This window comes from Micromesistius poutassou, assembly GCF_964030765.1.
Source record: "Micromesistius poutassou genome assembly, chromosome: 18".
Lineage (NCBI taxonomy): Eukaryota > Metazoa > Chordata > Actinopteri > Gadiformes > Gadidae > Micromesistius > Micromesistius poutassou.
In genome coordinates, this window is record NC_140288.1 from 70,608 (window position 1) to 93,069 (window position 22,462).

At 45.1% G+C, this 22,462-nt stretch overlaps 1 protein-coding gene across 1 annotated transcript in view; it reads right to left on the minus strand.

Annotated features, from left to right (window-relative positions):
• Positions 1-12,770: 12,770 nt before the first annotated feature.
• Positions 12,771-22,462, minus strand: part of LOC311363243 (cytochrome P450 3A25-like) — a 15,143-nt gene continuing 5,451 nt past the window's right edge. The window contains exons 5-8 of the mRNA XM_084483214.1: positions 22,223-22,333; positions 20,622-20,749; positions 16,500-16,587; positions 12,771-14,283 (exon numbers count right to left, since the gene is read on the minus strand). Of these exons, the coding sequence (XP_084339340.1) occupies positions 14,134-14,283; positions 16,500-16,587; positions 20,622-20,749; positions 22,223-22,333 (477 nt within the window). The 3' untranslated portion in view covers positions 12,771-14,133. The remainder of the gene's footprint in view (positions 14,284-16,499; positions 16,588-20,621; positions 20,750-22,222; positions 22,334-22,462) is intronic.

Consider the following 22,462-nt stretch of genomic DNA (forward strand, 5'->3'; position numbering starts at 1 on the left):
GCTCACCTGGTCACCTGCTCACCTGCTCACCTGGTCACCTGCTCACCTATTGACAGGCTAACTGTTGACCAGCTTACTACCAGAGGTCAGGGGTTCACCAGAGCTACATAAGCCAAGAGGGACAGACAGACAGACAGACGGGCAGGCAGGCAGGCAGGCAGGCAGACAGACAGACAGACAGACAGACAGACAGACGCTCTGACTCCACCGCTGTTTGTTCAGCCTCTGTGTGTGATTGTACCAACGATGGAGATACCACCACACCCACGGCACACCCGTTGCTACGGAGATGAATGGAACTGCTGCCCTGGTGACGAGAGAGAGAGGGTGGGGCCTACGACTGTAGCCTACAGCTTGGAGCTGATTGGTGGGAACTGGCTGATGTTGTGACCCCTCCTCCCCCTCCTCCCTCGTGCCATCCCTCATCAATAGACAAGGGGACCACAGATACTCTCTCTCACTCTCTCTCTCTCACTCTCTCTCTCACTCTCTCTCTCCATCTCTCTCACTCTCTCTCTCCATCTCTCTCACTCTCTCTCTCACTCTCTCACTCTCTCTCTTCCTTTCTTCCTCTCTCCCTCTCTCTCTCTCCATCTCTCTCACTCTCTCTCTTCCTCTCTCTCCCTCTCTCTTCCTCTCTCTCTCTCTCTCTCTCTCTCTCTCTCTCTCTCTCTCTCTCTCTCTCTTATCACTCTCCCTTGTTTTCTCCATTCCTCCTCCTCATCTTACGACCATGTGCTCCACATGCTCACTTTGCATTCAGCTTCTCTCCTCTGTTTCTCACTCATCACTCATTCACATTTCACCTCATTCTGTCATTTTCCCTTCCTGCTCAAACACAGAAAATAGCAGGTGTGTGTATGTGTGTGTATGTTTGTGAGTGTGTGTGTGCATGCATGGGTGTGTGTGCAGGCTCTAAATCTGTCTCACTCTCTAAGCTTATAATCCACGGGTTAAGCCATCACTACATCTTCCTTAATGAGTGAGTGTCATTCATTCACTGTGTGTGTGTGTGTGTGTGTGTGTGTGTGTGTGTGTGTGTGTGTGTGTGTGTGTGTGTGTGTGTGTGTGTGTGTGTGTGTGTGTGTGTGTGTGTGTGTGTGTGTGTGTGTTTCATTATGTGCAGCGTTGGAGGGAGGGGAGATAGAGGCGTGAAAGACCGATAGACAAAGTGGGGAATGAGAGAGATAGAGGAAGGAGGGAGAGAGGAAGGAGGGAGGGGGGGGAGAGATGGAATGTGAAGGAGAGGGAGGGAGGAAGGGAGCGGGAAGGAGCGGGAGGGAGGAGTTACCCCACCCACCTGTCCATATCCACTTTATTATTTTATTCATTCATTTATTTTGCATTGTTTTATATAGTAGTCATAGTCTACTTATATGCTATACTTTACTTTGCTTTAACTATGTAAACTTCTACTTTTAACATTTATACTTCCTGTCCCCTTTATCAAACTTTTATGTTTCAATAGATATCTATAGATATCTCTATTCCAGTTCTTATTATAACTTAGGAATGCATTATTCTTCCTGTTGCAGTGTCAGTGGGCCACAGTCCTGTTGAGATGAGACAGGAGGCAGTGAGATACACGCTCCTCTTCTATCTGGGTGGAGCATTTCTCCCTCATACTCACACACACTAATATAATAATATAATAAATAAATAAATATATATATATAATATATATATATAATACTAATATCCCCTTATATTCAAATGTGTGTTTTGAATAGTCAAAGCAGAGTGTGTGTGTGCGTTTGTGTAGGTTTGTTCATGTGTGTGTGTTTGTGTGTGTGTGAATGTACTTGGAGCTAAAGGGTCGCCGGTTCGATCTCTGGCTCCTCCTACTATACTGCACTGTACTATACTGCACTATACTGTACTGCACTGCACTATACTGCACTATACTGCACTGTACTGCACTATACTGTACTATACTGCACTGTACTATACTGCACTATACTGTACTGTACTGTACTATACTATACTGCACTATACTGTACTGTACTATACTATACTGTACTGTACTATACTGTACTATACTATACTGCACTATACTGTACTATACTATACTGCACTATACTGTACTATACTATACTGCACTATACTGTACTATACTATACTGTACTATACTGCACTATACTGCACTATACTATACTGCACTATACTGCACTATACTGCACTATACTGCACTATACTGTACTATACTGCACTATACTGTACTATACTATACTGCACTATACTGTACTATACTATACTGTACTATACTGCACTATACTGTACTATACTATACTGCACTATACTGTACTATACTATACTGTACTATTGCTACAGCAATACACTCAACTTGACCAACGGGCTCTTGCCAACGCTTTTAACCAAAGCAACTTACAGTTAAATGAGATCCATGGAGGGTGAGCCCTATCCCCCTACAGGGTATGGACATTAGGGTATGGAACCAGACCCACTCTGCGGGGTCAGTGCATACCCGCTAACATTTATCTTGACAGGGTTAGGGTTAGGGTAAGGGTTAGGGTTAGGGTTAGTGTACATCAGAGTCTTGGGATTTACCTTTGTCTCTGTCTTGGATGTATTTAGTGTAAATTTAACCTGCCCTGTCAAAGACAAATATGTGTTGTGACAGACAATAAAGTTTTCTTATCTTATCTTATCTTAACTTGGAATAATCCTTTAACTGTTTTCATTGACATTGTTTATACATTCATATAATTTTGCCATTTAACTGGTTGACATATAAAAGAGGGCTTGAGGGAAGATGAAAGGAGAGGAGCATTCTATTGTAATGACGGCTAATTACATGATCAGTCCTTAACGATGTATGCTCCCTGCTAATGCTACCGGAGGGAGCGCCTTAATAGGATGGGAAAATAATTAATGCAATCAAATTAAATGAAGAAACACAGTGTGTGGTGTGCGTGCGTGTGTCTCAGAGAGCGAGATTGTGTGTGTCATTCAAAATCGTGTGTGTGTGTGTGTGTGTGTGTGTGTGTGTGTGTGTGTGTGTGTGTGTGTGTGTGTGTGTGTGTGTGTGTGTGTGTGTGTGTGTGTGTGTGTGTGTGTGTGTGTGTGTGTGTGTGTGTGTGTGTGTGTGTGTCGAGCATCAGGATGTTGTAAGTGGGGAAGTTGATTGTTTGTGTGTGTGTGTGTGTTTGTGTGTGTGTGTGGGTTTCAAGGTCCGGGTTGGTGTGTGTTGGTGTGTCTTTCGAGGTTGGGGTGCGTGTGTGTGAATGTGTGTGTGCACGTGTGTTTTTCGAGTTTCAAGGTTTGTGTGTGTGCCTGTGCGTGTATAGCAGAAGATGTGTCTGTGGGTGTGTGGGTGGTAGTAGATGTGTAATGTATACTGTGTGTGTCTTTGTGTGTAGAGTAGAAAATGTGTCTTTGTGTGTGTGCAATGGAAGATGTGTGTGTGTGTTTGTTTGTGTGGTTGGAGGAAGATGTGTGTGGTTAAGAGGAGGAAGCAGAGCGTCCTTGTTAACTGACACTGTCACTTTTAAGTGATTGGATTTCCTGTGTGTGTGTGTGTGTGTGTGTGTGTGTGTGTGTGTGTGTGTGTGTGTGTGTGTGTGTGTGTGTGTGTGTGTGTGTGTGTGTGTGTGTGTGTGTGTGTGTGTGTGTGTGTGTGTGTGTGTGTGTGTGTTAGAGAGAGTGTGTTAGAGAGAGTGTGTTTGTGTGTGCGCACGATGCCATAGTGAGTGTCAGTGACTGTTAGCAAGTGTGCCAATATGTGTGTGTTTGTGTGTGTGGTAGTTGCCCAATTCTCTGACAGTTCAGTTATGTGACTCAACACACTTCCCTCTATGTCTTAACGCTACATTCAACATGTAACTGTAAATCTTGTAATCGTATTTCATATTTTGTACAAAGCCTTTTTAACAGCCTGTGTGGGCCTCTGAACCCTGGCTGCATTCCTATATGTACGCAGTCATTGCATACATATTTAAACGGGCGGCATTAGCTCAGGGGGTAGAGCGGGTTGGCTGGTAACTGCAAGGTCGCTGGTTGGATCCCGGCTCCTCCTAGCTGAGTGTGGAGGTGTCCCTGAGCGAGACGCCTCACCCTGACTGCTCCCGACGAGCTGGCTGTCGCCTTGCATGGCGCCGCCGTCGGTGTGTGAATGTGTGTATGAGTGTATGAATGGGTGAATGTCAGGTGATATTGTAAAGCGCTTTGGGTGGCCACTGGTTACAAAAAATGTGCTATATGAATGCAGTCCATTTACCATAAACCAATATAAGTTGAATCTGGTGCACCCCAAAACACATTAAAATGGGCTATTCAATAAAAACAATTACTATCACACCTAGAAGGCATTTCCTTAATTAAATATGTGCGGTTTTATTTCTGGTGATGGTAACAGGCTAACATGCTGGACACCTGGGCTCCAGCATGCTAACGGCTATGTGCTAACCAGGTACCTCGTGCTAGACCCTAGCATAACAGCAGTAGCTATGCGTGTGTCTCTGACCTCTCTCCCTTTGCAGCGAAAAGTCAGAATAGTTGTGAACATGATTCACTGTCGAGGATTCAGGGTCCTAATGTTCACGTCTCTAAACATTTCGCTCTCTGGCGGTCTGTCAGTCTCTCTATCACTCTCTCATTCTCTGTCTTTCTCTCTTTCTTATCATAGCATCCTTGTCTTTATGTGGATAAGAATCGGTGGTTGCCATGACGACCAACTTGTGTGTGTGTGTGTGTTTGTGAATGAATTGTTCAGGGGTGAATATTTGAGCCTCAAATAATGACTCATTTTATACCTCCACATCTACATCAAGAGGGAGAGAGAGAGGGGGGAGGAGAGAAGGAGGAGAAAGAGAGAGGGAGAGACAGAGAGCGAGAGAGAGAGAGATTTTACAAACACACTTTATTTACATTCAACTGAGAAATACAATACATCAGAAAAAGTGCTATTTGTACATAGTCTTTAAAATGGGTTTATCCAATAAAATCTTCTTGACAGAGCAAATGTTACTATAACACCAGCGCTGTTTAAAAGCTTCTAGATCTCCAATTGCTTTATAAAAATGGTACTCTAGCTCTGACATTAGGCATCTGACATGAGAGAGAGAGAGAGACACGCACACACACACACACACACACACACCAAGATACTGTAATCAAGCATTTCCTTACAGACACATAGAGATATATCATGACTGCATACCAGTTCAATATTAATCTATTTATTGTCCATTATAGTCTCAGATTGTCGAGCTCATATTACTGTGCAATTAAATGTCATTGTTGTAATTGTAATAAAATATATATTTGTATTGCACCTTGTGTGCATGGACATGATACATACAAGTAAAAGACAGGGACCACTGGCTGAATACCCTGAGATGAATGAGTGACATAATTACTTAAGTTAATTAAAGTTCTAAAGCATGTGTTGAAGATATGAAGACCTGCAGTCTTAAATGAATTACAAGTGAATTACAGAATGACTCACTGATAAAGGAGTTACTTGATCTTATTAAGGAAGAGAAGGACCCTGAGGAGGAAGGGATGAGGAGAGAAAGAAAGAGGGAAGAAAGAGGGAGGGAGAGAGAGATGGAAGAGGAAGGGAAGAAGGAGAGAATGAGGAGGATGGAGAGAGAGATAATGAAGGACTCATTTAGCAGCTCTTGATAACACCTTGGTGACTAATGCTCTGTATGCTCTGTGTAGGAATGAAGTGTTACAATCTGTGACTGTGTGTGTGTGTGTGTGTGTGTGTGTGTGTGTGTGTGTGTGTGTGTGTGTGTGTCACATGGCTACCTTGTGCAGTATATTGAGACTAGCGTTAAATGACCCAAAATACATCTAAGACGTTCATCTAAGATGTTCCAGATCAGGCCCTGATTCCCTCTGTCCCCTGGCACGACTCAGCCTCTCATACTCTCATACTGTGAGAAGCTCTCTGAGGCCTCATACTCTCATACTGTGAGGAGAAGCAACCCTGACCCAGCACGCCTCAGTCCAGCAGTGAGGGTTTAGCCCAGCTCAGTTACGGCTCGCGTTTCACCGCCGCCAGTACCCTTAGGGTGGGCGGGGCTTAAGACAGTGCCCTTATGGTGGGCGGGGTTTAAGACAGTACCCTTAGGGTGGGCGGGGTTTAAGACAATACCCTTAGGGTGGCGGGGCTTAAGACAGTACCCTTATGGTGGGCGGGGCTTAAGACAGTACCCTTAGGGTGGGCGGGGCTTAAGACAGTGCCCTTATGGTGGGCGGGGTTTAAGACAGTACCCTTAGGGTGGGCGGGGTTTAAGACAATACCCTTAGGGTGGCGGGGCTTAAGACAGTACCCTTAGGGTGGGCGGGGCTTAAGACAGTACCCTTAGGGTGGGCGGGGCTTAAGACAGTACCCTTAGGGTGGGCGGGGTTTAAGACAGTACCCTTAGGGTGGGCGGGGTTTAAGACAGTACCCTTAGGGTGGGCGGGGTTTAAGACAATACCCTTAGGGTGGGAGGGGTTTAAGACAATACCCTTGTGGTGGGCGGGGCTTAAGACAGTACCCTTATGGAGGTTACCGAGGTCCTGACTCACTGAGGTCATAAAGATCCCAGGGCACTTATCACAAAGAGTAGGGGATCCCCCGGTGTCCAACCAGGCTCATTCAATCTGCCCCTAATCAACCCCCTGTATTACATTCATTAACTCCCTCACTCTCCACCTCCAGCTGGTGTGTGGTGAGCGTTCTGCCGCTGATTGGCTGCCGTGCATCACCCAAGTGGGTGCTACACATCGGTGGTGGTTAGTGAGGTCCCCCCTTCACTGTAAAGCGTCTTTCAGCACTATATAAATTCAATCAATTATTATTATGGTGGGCGGGGCTTAAGACAGTACCCTTAGGGTGGGCGTGGTTTAAGACAGTACCCTTAGGGTGGGCGGGGTTTAAGACAGTACCCTTAGGGTGGGCGGGGTTTAAGACAGTACCCTTATGGTGGGCGGGGTTTAAGACAGTACCCTTAGGGTGGGCGGGGTTTAAGACAGTACCCTTAGGGTGGGCGGGGTTTAAGACAGTACCCTTAGGGTGGGCGGGGTTTAAGCCGGACGGCAATAGCCGCGGCAGCTACGTAAGCGTCGTGATCTCATAGCAGCTGACACAGTGTAGCCTGCTAATAATACAAGGAGAAAGAAGAACGCGACACAATGAACAATGGAGGACGTCCAAGAAGGACGGCAAACTTTTGTTTGACATTTTCTTCAATAAACGAAGCTTTCGCCGTTGTCCAGAAATACCTTGCGGGTACTGTGTTTGTTTGTTATTAGCCCCCTGTCGCACGGAAGGGACGATTCTGTCGACCAATCAACGGACGGCGTGTGTAGCTCAAACTTGCCGGGACCCTTTCAGACGTCTCAGTACCCCAACGGAGGAGTACTGCGAGAGAACGGCTCAATACGGATCAGTCCGGGTCACGCCCAGACTGACCCGATAGGGCTCCCTAGCTCATCAATGTAGGGCTGAGGCTACGTTGTTATTTAGGCGTTGTTATTTAGGACCACATTTAGGGGGTGTTGCCAGAATGTTTGATTGACGTTACCTGGAACCCAAAACAGACAGTATTAGGGATGCAATATAAATATATAAATATATATATATATATAATAACGATGTTTATGTAGGGTTGTAAATGTAGGTCCACAGCCCAGTGTGTTTGTAGCACGCAGCTGAGCAGCAATTAGCGCTAACATGCTAGTGAAAAGCTAACTTGTGGCTTTGTTCTGCCATCTGGACTCGCTGCTCTCCTTCCTGTCACACACACACACACACACACACACATACACTCACACACACACACACACACTCACACACACACACACGCACTCCCACACATGCACGCACACACACACATACACACACACGCACGCACACACACTCCCACACACGCACGCACGCACGCACGCACACACACACACACACACACTCATCCTCATCCACTCATTCTCATCCTCTCATTTAGTCCTTCTCTCTCATTCACATCTTTTCTTTCATACCTCTCTCCCCCAACTATCTGTCCCTCTATCTCCCCCGCTCTCTCCCCTCTCATCCATACTAATGATATTAGCTGCCGGTGTGTGTGTGTGTGTGTGTGTGTGTGTGTGTGTGTGTGTGTGTGTGTGTGTGTGTGTTCTGTGAGAGAGATTGTGTGTGTGTGTGTGTGAGAGAGAGAGTCGTAACATTAGCAGGACATTGCATTAAGCAGAATGGGGTCTGACATGTGAATGCCGCGGTGCAAAGTGCATATTGAAAAATCTGACTGGGTCTCTAGGAACGGATGGGAACCTATCTCTCTACCTCCAGTCAATTGCAACATTTATTCTCGAATTTGCTTCTCTAAATTGCTTCATAATGTTATAGTCATAATAATAATTCACATGGTAAATGAGTTGAGTACATTAGGATATTAACCTTTTTACTGATTCCCTCTTCATCTAAACTTCGAATCAGCACATGAATGTATTTCCTGAATGTAATGTAAGTCCTCTGAGGCGTCTGCTGACTGTTCTCTTTGTTTCTAGAGGGTTCCACTGTCGTCACGGGCAACATGACACACATCTGTTCCTGGCCTCTCCACATCCTCCCAGACAGAGTTTGAGCTGGAAGAACATGATTACAATATTGATCAGTACTCTAAGTACCCAACTAATCACATCCTGGCTGATCAATACTCATGTTTCCCTGCCCCAATATCCTGTTCCTTGACCCCCAATCATATCCTGTTCTACCTGGCCCCGCCCCCATATCCTGTTCTACCTGGCCCCGCCCCCATTTCCTGTTCTACCTGGCCCCGCCCCCATTTCCTGTTCTACCTGGCCCCGCCCCCATTTCCTGTTCTACCTTACGGAGTGTTCCAGATGGATAGGATAGACCGGAATAAAGCAGCAATGTAATCAAGTGTGTAAGAGCATTTAAAATCAACATTAAAATGACCAACGTGGTAAAAAAATATAACGAAAAAAATATCTTTACGGGCGCAGCTATTTTTGTTGTCAAGTCCTACGGTCGGCCTCACTGAACTCGGACTCCTCTCAGAATTCCGAGTGGGACCGTATTAATATTTAATATCTTATTTTAGGATGTATTTCAGATTGTATTCATCTCAATCTTAGATTTATTTCCAGTTATATGCCGTTCATAAGCATCTTATCTGTAGTCTCGAGTGCAAGAAGAAGTGTGTGTGTGTAGGTGTGTTCCTGGAAGAGAGAGGGAGAACGAGTTAGGGAGAAAATATGGCACTACATGAGTATGTGTGTGTCTGTGTTTCACTTTCCGAGTGAGTGTGTCTGTTCGTGTCTGTAGGCTGGTTTCTGTGTTTCTGTGTGTGTGACATTATTTGAGTGGTTTAGCAAACAGAACTGTTATTTGTTTTAAAAAGCAGAACAATAGCATCTTTCAGAGTCTGGTGCTCCTGCGGTATTCACAGAGCTATCTGCAGACAACAGACTACCACTCTGGAGGCACACAGGTCCTGTTCATCCTATAGCATGTCATCTATGTATGCGTGCAATTAGAAATGTAAGGATAGATCAAGATAAATGATAAGAGATGTTCTATTATTAAATATCATATCAACGACGCAGAGTTTGAACTATAAGCATAGACCAACACAGTTAAAGAGACATAATGTGAGAATACATTTTTTATTGTTAATATGAACTCTTGTTATTTTGTCGAGGTATTGCAACACTGGGCTGGTTTAACAAAAACCAAGGTGGTTTGCCTTCAGAAGACACCGTTTTGTTACATAGACATTTCTATTTTCATCTTTTAACACATTGAGGATTTAAATAAATTCAATTCAATCTACTTGGTAGAAAAAATATCAGCAGTATATGACTTCCATGTCAGGTTTGGTACAAAAATGTCCCTTATACTGACCAAAGAACCAGTGGTAAATCCAGTCAATGTCCAAACGATCCGTTAATTAAAATGTAAAGGACCAATAAACATGTCTAAAACCACATCCAAAATCAAGTATGATGGTTACATTTCAACGTTACAAACAAAACATTGGATGATATCAACAAAATCTACAGATTGAGCATACAATTGCATTGCAATGCATTTAAATGAGTCGTTGCTGATGTTACATGAGGAAAGGAAATAAATCTACATTGAGCATACGAAATCAATTCAAATTCAATAAAATATTTTTTTGATTGACAGAGAGAGAGAGAGACACAGACACAGTGATCAAGTATTTCCTTACACACACATACCAACATATACATATATCATACTACATAGGGGTAGGGTCAGGCTACTACATACATCATGACTGCAGGCTGTTTCAAATGAATCTATTTATTGTCCATTATAGTCTCACTGTGGAATTAAATGTAATTGTAATAAAATATATGTTTGTATTGAATTGTGAGTGTATGTGTGTATGCATGTTCTTAAGTGTGTTTATATATTATACGTGAATAGTATTAAGCCCTATATTTAATTCAGATTGAAATGATCTCCAGTTGATTGGAGGTTTGTGTGCATGTACTACTCAAGTGATATTTTCTATAAATATCTAGGTTAAGCAGAGTGTGTGTGTAAGCATGTGGGAGCAGCATACTAACAGAATGTAAGAGGCTGTAGATATGACGATCAGTTGCTAAGCGATGGAGGTTGCTAGGCAGCAGTAGGGGGAGGGGATCCCACCGGTTCTGTCAGTGTTCCCGAAGACACACTTCACTTCCTGTGTGTCATGTGTTTCTGTCTGTGGATGTTTTGTGTGTGTTTGTCTTTGCATGTGTTTTTCTGTCTGTGTGTCCACACACACTCTGAGTACAATCTAAATGAATGAAGAGGCTGATATTAGTAAATGTGTTCAGGCAGTTGGCCTCCCAGCAGGATGTGTGGGGAGCCTGTAGGCTCCAGAGAACAAGACGCCCTCTAATCCATACATACTCCTTAATCACATGTCTCTAGATTCACGTCACTGTGGATAAAACAACTGCTAATGAATAAATCATAATTCTACTTCTAGAACATTCTGGACCTGAAGGCTCAACTAATCCCAGTCCCAGACTCAAAGGGCTTCACCAAAACCCCACATTATACGACTCTAAAGGCCCTAAAGCTGTACCCAAACGCAGACAGAAGAGGTCCTCTCAGCCCAAACCCATCTGTGTCTCCTGTCCGTCTGTCCTCAGCTGCCCTCCAGGCTAACCGGGGGGCAGGGAGTGAGATAGCCAACCCTGGATGTGTTTTCAGAGACTCCCCTTCGGGGGGGGGGGGGGGGGGGGGTCTTAACACAGGACATTGGGTTTCGAACCAGGAACCATTCTGCTCAATGTTAGTAACCTCACATATAATTTGTTGTTAGGGTTTGAATGAGAGGGTTAGACCCGTTTTCATTTCTACCTTTGACCTCACATGACACTACGCCTCCTCTATCTTCTACTCAATGTCTTTGTTCTGGTTCTTCTGAAGTCCTGTGCTCGGATCCGTCTTGTGATGTCATTGTTGATTCCGGGCAGTGGTTGCCTAGCAATCAGGGAGTTCCGCTCTCACAACCACCTCATCCTCACCACCACTGATGAACTTGCTGTCGCTATAGTAACACTTCCAGAGTTGTTGTTGATGCTACTTCAGTTCCGTTCAGCAGATCGGTCCGTAGGTCCTTTTGGAGGGTTGTTATGGTAACCATGGATACAGTATGTGTTTTGACTTCTCTATAGTAACACACACGATGCTGCTCCTGGTGTGTGTGTGTGTGTGTGTGTGTGTGTGTGTGTGTGTGTGTGTGTGTGTGTGTGTGTGTGTGTGTGTGTGTGTGTGTGTGTGTGTGTGTGTGTGTGTGTGTGTGTGTGTGTGTGTGTGTGTGTTTTTGGCCCACAAGCGACGGAAAGCAGTCAATCGCGTAAAGAGTCATTTGAACTCCGCCCGGTGATCACACCTCTTGTGCTGAAGATAATGACAGCAGCCTCCTCAGACCAGGTCTGGTCTGGTCTGGCAATAGGGTAGTATTAGAGACTAGGGTTAGAGTCTAATAGAGTTGAAGCATGACGTGAAGAACGGCTGTTTTCCAACTGTGTCCGCTAACTCAACCCAGAGAGTACATCACTGTGCATTTCATCAATATGTAGGTTTCCTGTCATTAGACCGTGATCTCAATAGAGCAGTCTGCAGTCAAGCCTCCTAATGTCTAATGCTTCCAACAACAACAGATGGTTGTGCCCAACATTTTAGTAATGATTTATGAGTTACATTATGCAGACTTCAGCTTTCCACCTGCTCAGTTATCATTTCCAGCAGTTACTTTGAGTAAGGGCTAGGGTTTACACCATCAAATGTTTTTTACTGGTGTTAGATTTACTCTAAACAGTATAAAACATCATGACAGATAATTTCCAATAACCAGGGCCCGGTTTCCAGAAACCTTCTTAAAGCCTTCTTAACGCTACGTCATTCGTAACCTCAAGTTCTAACTTAACATTTTGCGTGTTTCCCAAAACCTTCCTTGCTACAAATCTCTTTTGTACATCATTCAACAAACAAAACTGTCTTCTAACTTAAGGAAATGACTGGGAAACGAATAAACCATTAGAGTGAACTTAATAAGCGGTCAAAATACTTTTTTCAACCACCGCCTCTTACCATTGACATTTAGTTTTCACCTGACAAACACACACTGGCCTTATAATACCTGGGTGGTTCTCAAAGCCTGCAAACAGACCCCTACAGGCAGCAATAAGCAAAGCAGTCTCAGCATAAACTATTATATAATAAGCTAAAAAAACGATTAAAAATTTAGCTTTCATTTCAAAATTTATTTTTTCATAAATAATCAACAAGTCAGACACCTTTGTAAACAGAAAATCAATAGCCTGATTTGAACGGCTGCGACAGATGTAATTAAGGATGTGATTGTCTCAATCTCCTCCGCTGTTTCTATATTTTCTATATATTTTTTAAAATCAGTGTAGGCTATGCTATGTTCGCCCATGGTTAAATAAATGTTTAGGCCTACTAGAAGGTTTTTGAGCAATGTTTTATTTGCAAAGACTGTCATGCACCTGCGCATGGAATGGAAAATCGATCTCTGAGCAATCGATTTCAGCACGTTCTTTCTGGACAGCGCCATCTACAAACGACGTAAGGAGTGTTTCCTAAGAAGACTCCTAAGAGATTGTTCGGGAACCACACCTATAGAGGTAAACAACTTTGATAAGTCTAAACGTAGGAGTCCTCGTAGCGCACCATTTATTCCAAGTGTAAATGAGCCCAGGGGTTGTAGTTTTGTTCACTGAGTAGGCAAATGGTTGGTGAACCTCTCCATCATTCTCCAGTCCACCCAATGGCTTCTTCTCATTGTCTCTCTGTATTTCAACAGCTCTTATTTTCTGCTTCAGAGTGATAACCGATAATATACCAGTTGTCAGTGCCTCACTGCCCTTTTTTTTTCTTTGAGTGTGTGTCAGTGTGTGTGTTTTAGGCCCCGTCCACATGGGCGAAAACGATCCGTTTTCCTTTGATGTGTTTCAGGAATATCTCCGTAAAGATGGACTCGTGCGAAAACGCATCGAGCTGTAGAAACGCTGTAGTACATATTCAAGGCCACTGTGTGGTGCTGGTTCTCCACAAAAAAGTGGAGCGCATGAAGCCTGTGGGCTGTATACAAACATACAGTCGAGGAGGAGCAGTTGTTAAACCTTTTAGATTGAACAGAAATACTTTTTTTTATGTACAGTTAGTAATTCAATTTACCAAGGGGCTGTATTTAAAGCTTCAAAAATAATACACATCAAATCAATTTTTAAAAAAATCACCGCAACTCTAACGTCCCCAGCTGGTGGGGGGGCGTTGACGTCATCGTTTGCGTTTCAGGTGTCGACACGAATCCTAACACGAAACCGCATAGGTCAGTTTTTATCTGAATCCACCCTCGGAGGGGGTTTCAGAAAAGTGTGTTTTTGGGCACCGGATCCGTCTGGACGGTCGGCCGAACGCACCAGACTTGTGCGGTTTCACCAAAAAATCTGGTCCGTGTGGACGGGGCCTCAGTGTGTGTGCAAAAAGCAAAGCTAAAGAAATAAATTTAAAAAGCCTTGTTTTTAAATTGAAAACAGTGAGTCACTAATATCCTGGTTGAGGTCAAGCCCTTCCTCCGTAGCACCAGCCTGCAGTGAGCCTCACTGAGGGGTTCCTGTCCGGTCCCGTCTGGTGAAGGAGAGGCGGAGCGGGTCCTCCGGGCGGGACGCCGGCAGCCATTTATAGGAGGTGCTCTGGTCGGGGGGGTCCAGGGTCCAGTCGTAGTGAGTCAGCAGGTAGCTGCACGCGGTCTGACCCCCCCCACACACACACACACACACACACACACACACACACACACACACACACACACACACACACACACACACACACACACACACACACACACACACACACTTTTGCGTTACTGCTTCACACCATATAAAATACAATGCCCTTTCACTTCATGTTTCTTGTGGATTTGTGTTCTGAACACACATCATATCACAGACAAATAAGCAGAGACTTATATTTATGGGTGTGTGTGTTTGACAAATGGTCACATCAATTCATTGAGGGATGTGTGTGTTGGGGGGTGGGGGGTTCAAGAAGAGATTGATGAATGGAGGGATGGAAAGAGAGGACAGAGATGATGGAGAGAGGATTGCAGGTTGGGAAGGGGTGGAGGGGTGGAGGGATGGATAGAATGCCGGGAGTGAGGCGAGGAGAAGGGAGGATTCACTTCTCTGACCCAGATTGCAGTTGTCTGATCTTTATCCGTGGTGGGTGTGTGTCATTTGGTTGACCCCTATACTAAATGAAACCAGTCATATTGTAAAATAAGACAACAGAATACCATCAGAGTCTGCTTTACCAACTTCATCCGTGTTTGTAAAAAACAAAAGTACTAATTCATATATATATATATACATCACGCCACATCCAAAAATTAAGCGATGCATGTACACATTTTCACACACACACACACACACACACACACACACACACACACACCCCTGCATCCAAAAAAAAACCACAGGAAATGTGGCACCACCTTCTTCCTGTTGTCATAACTGTCAACGGTCTGTCACACACACACACACACACACACACACACACACACACACACACACACACACACACACACACACACACACACACACACACACACACACACACACTATAGCTGCTTTCACATATGGACGTACAACCGTCTGTTCTCCGTCTATTCTACGGAGGTGCCGTATATGTGAATGTCATATCCTGACGTTGGACCTCCTGAAAAAATACTACCCCTCAGGTCGTATTTTCTCCGGCGGAAATGCTAATTACCTTATATGTGAATGAGCAGTAGGATGTCGGCATTTCACACCAGTTGAGTGGGCGTGTTGATGACGCTTCGGTCTATGTTTGCATGTCATTGAGTGGCACCCGCACCCTAATCGATAATCAGCCTGTTGCCTTTTGTTCACTGAATGGTTTAAAAAATATTTTTATTATTATGTTACAGGTTAGGGTTAGCCTAACCTTTCCTGCTGTCGGCTCCCAGACCATAGTCGAGGAGCACAGGAGCGACATTCCACTCTGTCGATTCTCTCGGGAATCACTTTGACCGGCAGTGGGTCTGCTTATAGGTTTGAATATGGTCGGAATGAAGCGGCCACCGATTCTTGACAGGCTGTGTACTTTATTCTTAGTTTCACTAACGTTACAGTACACGTTTGCACAGACACAACCAGACTCGTTCATTACTTCACTAAACTGACACACGCTACCGCTCGCTCTCCTCGCTCGTCCACTCACACACACACAGTTATTCTCGCACACACACATGCGCTACTCTCGTAACAATTATTATTGACAACCCGTCCTTCCACTTTTCTCAGTTAAACACAGAAATCAACTACATTTGTCCCAGTGTTTGTTAGATGTGAAATTATGCCAAAAAAGACGCTCTCTTCCTCCGGTAACGCAGTCGTTCGCGACGCCTTTCTTGTTCGTCGTTTCTTCTATTTGTCTGTAACTCATGCTCCAATCTTTCATCGATCGATGCGGATGTTGTGGATGCAACGGAATATATGCATCGCTGCAGCAACATTTAAGATGATCGGGATGAGTTCTGCCCGTTCTGCCTGCGGTCAAACCAAAACAAACCCGATCCCACCTCTTGCAAACCTCGACCCTACGTCATATCCTGCCCCTTGCAAGCCTGCCCCCCTTAAGCAGCCCGAGATTCTACTGATGACTGAGCGACACCGATCTCCGCACATCAGGCATTAAGTGTGAATGACCCTCACGGTCGAACCTCCTGCTCTACAAATGCGGAGAAAAGACAGAGGACATATGTGAAAACGGCTTTCACTCAAGGTTCTCCCTTGTCCTCCCTCTCTTTCTGTTTTTGTCTAGCGCTCTTTCTCAACAATGAACAAGATATTAGTAACAAAACAGATGTAGGAAGATGATGGAGGTGAGAAGGTAAAGGTAAAGATGGAGGTGAGGAGATACTGTATTGGGCGTGTTGGCTCACCTTGACGAAGCTATCAGTCAGTTTGTCCCCGATGCAGTTCCTCGGTCCGTTACCTAGGCAACAAAGAAGATGCTCCTGACCCGCATTCCTGGAGACAGAGACGTCCGAAGCTGAAGACTTTATTGTCCATCAACAGCAGTGTAGACAAGTTCATACCAAACAGTACACTGCGTCCTCACATTCAGACATAAACACAAATGGAATATAATGTTAAATAATAATAGCGTTTTGATGAAACGTAGTTCCTTGCCCGAAATGATGGATGTAATCTTCATCTTCATCTTCTTTATATGGCTTCTTATCTCTCTATCTCTCCTCTCTCTCTTTCTCTCTTGTCCCTAATGCACCCTGACTTCCTGAAACCTGCGTGCTGATTGCAAAACAACAGGAAGCATTAGAGGGATTGAGAGAGAGAGAGACAGAGTGAGAGAGAGAGAGACTGAGAATGAGAGAGAGAGACTGAGAATGAGAGAGAGAGAGAGAGAGAGACTGAGAGTGAGAGAGAGAGAGACAGAGTGAGAGAGAGAGAGACTGAGAATGAGAGAGAGAGAGAGTGAGAGAGAGAGATTGAGAGAGAATGAGAAAGAGAGCCCCCCCCCCCCACCTGTGCTTGGATTAAGGACTTCCTCTCCGCCAGACCACAGCACGTGAGACTCGGCCCCAACCTCTCCTCCCCCCTCACACTCAGTACTGGCGCTCCCCAGGGCTGCGTGCTGAGCCCACTCCTGTACACACTATGTACATCGGATTGCTCCCCCTCTCACCTCTCATCATAACAGAGAATACAGATGAGGTCCAGCAGCTGTCTACATGGTGTGCTTCCAATAACACACGCAAAACCAAGGAGATCATTATAGACTTCAGACGCAACAGTCCAGCCCCTGCACCTCTCCACCTGCGTGGAGACTGTTCCATCATTTAAATTCCACGTCTCAGAAGAACTCTCATGGCCCACAAACACAAAAGAGATAACAAAGAAGGCCCAGCAGCGACTACACTTCCTGAGAGGAAAAACCACCTGGAACAGAAGCTACTGGTGTCCTTCTACCGGTCAGTCAATGGAAGCACACTCACTTATTGCATCATAGCTTGGTATGCAGGCGTTGGGCGGCAGACAGGAGGGCTCTGCAGAGGGTCACAGCCCAGAAGACCGTAGGCTGCCCTCTGCCCTCCCTGGAAGAGCTCACCAAGTCCCGCCGCCTAGACAGGACCAGATCCACCCTGCTCACTACCGTTTAACCTCCTCCAGAAGGCTCTACAGGTCAATGAAAGCACAACCAGGGGTGTCTCGTTTTGTGTTGGGGGTGCTATGCTATGCTAAATTATGCTACGCGATGCTAAGTTTCTAAAAGCTATTTTTTAAACATTTGTTTATATTTTGAACTCATTTTTTGAAGAAAATAAAACTTTTTTTTTTTTTTTAACTCCTTTTTCAAAACAGAATTGCCACCCCTCGTTTTAGTCCACGCTGTCCAGCAGAGGCGTCGCCACGGGCTGGCCTGGCTCTCCTACTTGTCGGTCTTGTCTGTCCAATCAGAGGGCTTTCCTTCGTTTACGTTCACCATCTAAAAAAGGCGCGCAAGTCAGCGCTCTGCTGAGAGCTCAAGAATCACATCGCCTCTCCCCTCCTGAAGTTACACATAACATGACACATATTGTGTCTGTGTGACAATGTTCACAGAATAGGGAGGGGTTTGACTTCCTACGTTGTGACCACCAACGACCACCAAGTGGGTTCCAGGGCTGAGGACACATTGGTGTTCAGTTGAGAGAGCGTCGCAGACTGGAAGATACAGAGCTACAGAGGAAGGCTGTGGGTCTCTAAACTCTAACATAACTATTACTAGTTACAGCTACAGGGTTACAGCTGTGTGTTTACATCTCTAACCCATCTAGGGATCAGAATAGGAGTGTGTGTGTTTACATCTCTAACCCATCTAGGGATCAGAATAGGAGTGTGTGTGTTTACATCTCTAACCCATCTAGGGATCAGAATAGGAGTGTGTGTGTTTACATCTCTAACCCATCTAGGGATCAGAATAGGAGTGTGTGTGTTTACATCTCTAAACCATCTAGGGATCAGAATAGGAGTGTGTGTGTTTACATCTCTAACCCATCTAGGGATCAGAATAGGAGTGTGTGTGTTTACATCTGCCTTCAATGTCACCATCACCAACACTGGTTCTCTCTTTACTTGTGTCGAGTCCACTTGGATCGATTTGAATGAGTTGAGAAAAAATAGACACACACACACACACACAGACACACACACACACAGTAGGCTGTCAGGTGACCGGTTGCCATAGCAACAAGTACCTGTATTTGCCTTGTGGGGAAGAGCCTGAATGAGTTCAGACAAAACATGAATGGAGCTGATGGATGAACTGACGAATGGATGAACAGATGAATGGATGAATTCATGGATGTAGTATTGAGCGGATGAATGAACATAACTGTACGGACTAATGAATCAATGAGTGGATGAAAACATGAATGATTGGCTTTGTACTGAATAAGGGATGCATAGATCAATGAGTGAATGAATGGAACTGTACTTATCAATGAATTAATTCCTGAATGGATGACTTAATGAATGGAGCTATACAGATTAGTAAAATAATGAATGAATGAATGAACAAATGAATGGAGCTGAAATATGCTTTTGTTTGATATTGTGAGATTACATGAGCTACAGAAATAATAATACCTGCGTGCTGAAATCCTTCCTTTCTGAGCCGGGTGGTGAGTGTAGTGGCTAGTGTGTTGAATCAGCCTTAATGACCTCCGCTGTCTGTATGGATACACAGTCTGCTCACTGACTCCCCATTCACAAACAAAACTGCTCAAAAGGTGAGCGATGACACAATAGTTCTCCCTTGAACTACACTTCCCACACAAAGCTTGTCACTATGGCAACATCAGCCTGCACTCATATCTCTGTCGCTATTTGCTGGTCTTCTGTTTGACCCCGTGCGTGCACGTGTTACAGCAGCGTGTGTTACAGTAGCGTCCGTGTTACAGCAGCGTGTGTTACAGCAGCGTGTGTTACAGTAGCGTCCGTGTTACAGCAGTGTGTGTTACAGCAGCGTGTGTTACAGCAGTGTGTGTTACAGCAGCGTGTGTTACAGTAGCGTCTGTGTTACAGTAGCGTGTGTTACAGTAGCGTCTGTGTTACAGCAGCGTGTGTTACAGCAGCGTGTGTTACAGCAGTGTGTGTTACAGTAGTGTGTGTTACAGCAGCGTGTGTTACAGCAGCGTGTGTTACAGTAGCGTCCGCGTTACAGCAGTGTGTGTTACAGTAGCGTGTGTTACAGCAGCGTGTGTTACAGCAGCGTGTGTTACAGTAGCGTCCGTGTTACAGTAGCGTGTGTTACAGTAGCGTGTGTTACAGTAGCGTCTGTGTTACAGTAGCATGTGTTACAGGCGTCTGTGTTACAGTAGCGTGTGTTACAGTAGCGTGTGTTACAGTAGCGTCTGTGTTACAGTAGCGTCTGTGTTACAGCAGTGTGTGTTACAGTAGCGTCTGTGTTACAGTAGCATGTGTTACAGGCGTCTGTGTTACAGTAGCGTGTGTTACAGTAGCGTGTGTTACAGCAGCGTGTGTTACAGTAGCGTCTGTGTTACAGTAGCGTGTGTTACAGTAGCGTCTGTGTTACAGTAGCGTGTGTTACAGTAGCGTGTGTTACAGTAGCGTCTGTGTTACAGTAGCGTGTGTTACAGTAGCGTGTGTTACAGTAGCGTCTGTGTTACAGTAGCGTGTGTTACAGTAGCGTGTGTTACAGTAGCGTCTGTGTTACAGCAGTGTGTGTTACAGTAGCGTGTGTTACAGTAGCGTCTGTGTTACAGTAGCGTCTGTGTTACAGTAGCGTGTGTTACAGTAGCGTCTGTGTTACAGTAGCGTGTGTTACAGTAGCGTGTGTTACAGTAGCGTCTGTGTTACAGCAGTGTGTGTTACAGCAGTGTGTGTTACAGTAGCGTCTGTGTTACAGTAGCATGTGTTACAGGCGTCTGTGTTACAGTAGCGTGTGTTACAGTAGCGTGTGTTACAGTAGCGTCTGTGTTACAGTAGCGTCTGTGTTACAGCAGTGTGTGTTACAGGCGTCTGAGATGGACGAGGCTCACCTTCCAGTCCACCTATCGGGCAGGAAGTGGTCGGGCTGCTGGAACACTTGTGGGTCGCGGTGGACTGCGTGGCTGACGTACATCACCACCTGACCCTGAGGCACCGAGAAGCCTTCTATGGTCGTGTCCTGTAAACACACACACACACACACACATATATATACACAAACACAAAACTGTATTGGTCTCTCTCTCAGTTAGCCTCTCCCTCCATTGTCTTTAAGTCTCTTTCTCTTGACAATTTATTTTTATTTTCTCTCCTTGCAGCAAACCTTACTTTCCTTCTAGTTAATGTTCACACACACACACACACACACACACACACACACACACACACACACAGAATAACTTGGTTCTGCTTGACAGCTTGAACACTTTTTCCACCTGTTGGTGAATACTAATGATCTCTCGTTTCACTCTCCCTCCCTCCCAGGTTGTTTCTCTCTCTGTGTCTCTCCCTCTCAGGTTGTCTCCCTCTCTCTCTCTGTTTCTGTCTCTCCCTCTCTCTGTGTCTCATTCTCTATCGCTTTCTCCTCCACCCCCTCTTCTACTCTCTCTCTACTCCTCTCTCTCTCTACTCCTCTCTCTCTACTCCTCTCTCTCTACTCCTCTCTCTCTCTACTCCTCTCTCTCTACTCCTCTCTCTCTACTCCTCTCTCTCTCTACTCCTCTCTCTCTCTCTCTACTCCTCCCTCTCTCTACTCCTCTCCTCTCTCTCTACTCCTCTCTCTCTACTCCTCTCTCTCTACTCCTCTCTCTCTCTACTCCTCTCTCTCTCTCTCTACTCCTCTCTCTCTCTACTCCTCTCTCTCTACTCCTCTCTCTCTACTCCTCTCTCTCTCTACTCCTCTCTCTCTCTCTCTACTCCTCTCTCTCTCTACTCCTCTCCTCTCTCTCTACTCCTCTCTCTCTACTCCTCTCTCTCTACTCCTCTCTCTCTCTACTCCTCTCTCTCTCTCTCTACTCCTCTCTCTCTCTACCCTGACTCAGAGCGAGGACCGTCACTTCCTGTCGATGATGTCATCATTTTCCACCCAGCGCCTCTAGCCTGAGGGATGGCTGCCAGCCAATCAATTGCCACCCCAGATCGATTCCCCTGATTGGTCTGTTGCGTAAGCTTCCGATGAGGTCAGAGACCAACAGATAGCGGCCAGAGGGCGGATACTTCAGCCCGGCCAATCAACAACTAGAGCTGCAGGAAGACCAGAAACTCTGTCAAATAAGCATCATTCTGATAGATTAAAGCATTGGATATGCTTATTAATGGGAAAATATGTAGACTATAGAGATTTAAATTGTCCTTATATTGTAGTGTTGTTGATTGATAATTACAATCACAGTGTAGTGTGCAAAGTGTTAACATAGATTGAAGTACAAGACTATAGTTTTACTACCTTTAATACCTATAATGTCTTATAATACCTATAATGTCTTAGCGCCTCTAAACTAAGACCACTTAAGTGGTAACCCCTGGGAGAAAATAGGAGGTAGAACATTTTCATTGGTAATAGACAATAGTTGGGCGCCACCTGGTGGCTGTGAGGATGAACAGGTTGAAACCTGTTTCTGTCAAATGTCAGCACAAAGATTCCCAACCCAACCTTATTGGCTATCCTGCGTCCACCAATGAAAGGAGGCCAGAGTCTCTGAACTTCCAATAGAATGCAGCGGAAGAACTCAGGCTCAGCCCTCGCCCTCTGGCGCATCTTCTCCTAGAGAGAGAGAGAGAGAGAGAGAGAGAGAGAGAGAGAGAGAGAGAGAGAGAGAGAGAGAGAGAGAGAGAGAGAGAGAGAGAGAGAGAGAGAGAGAGAGAGAGAGAGAGAGAGAGAGAGAGGTTTGAA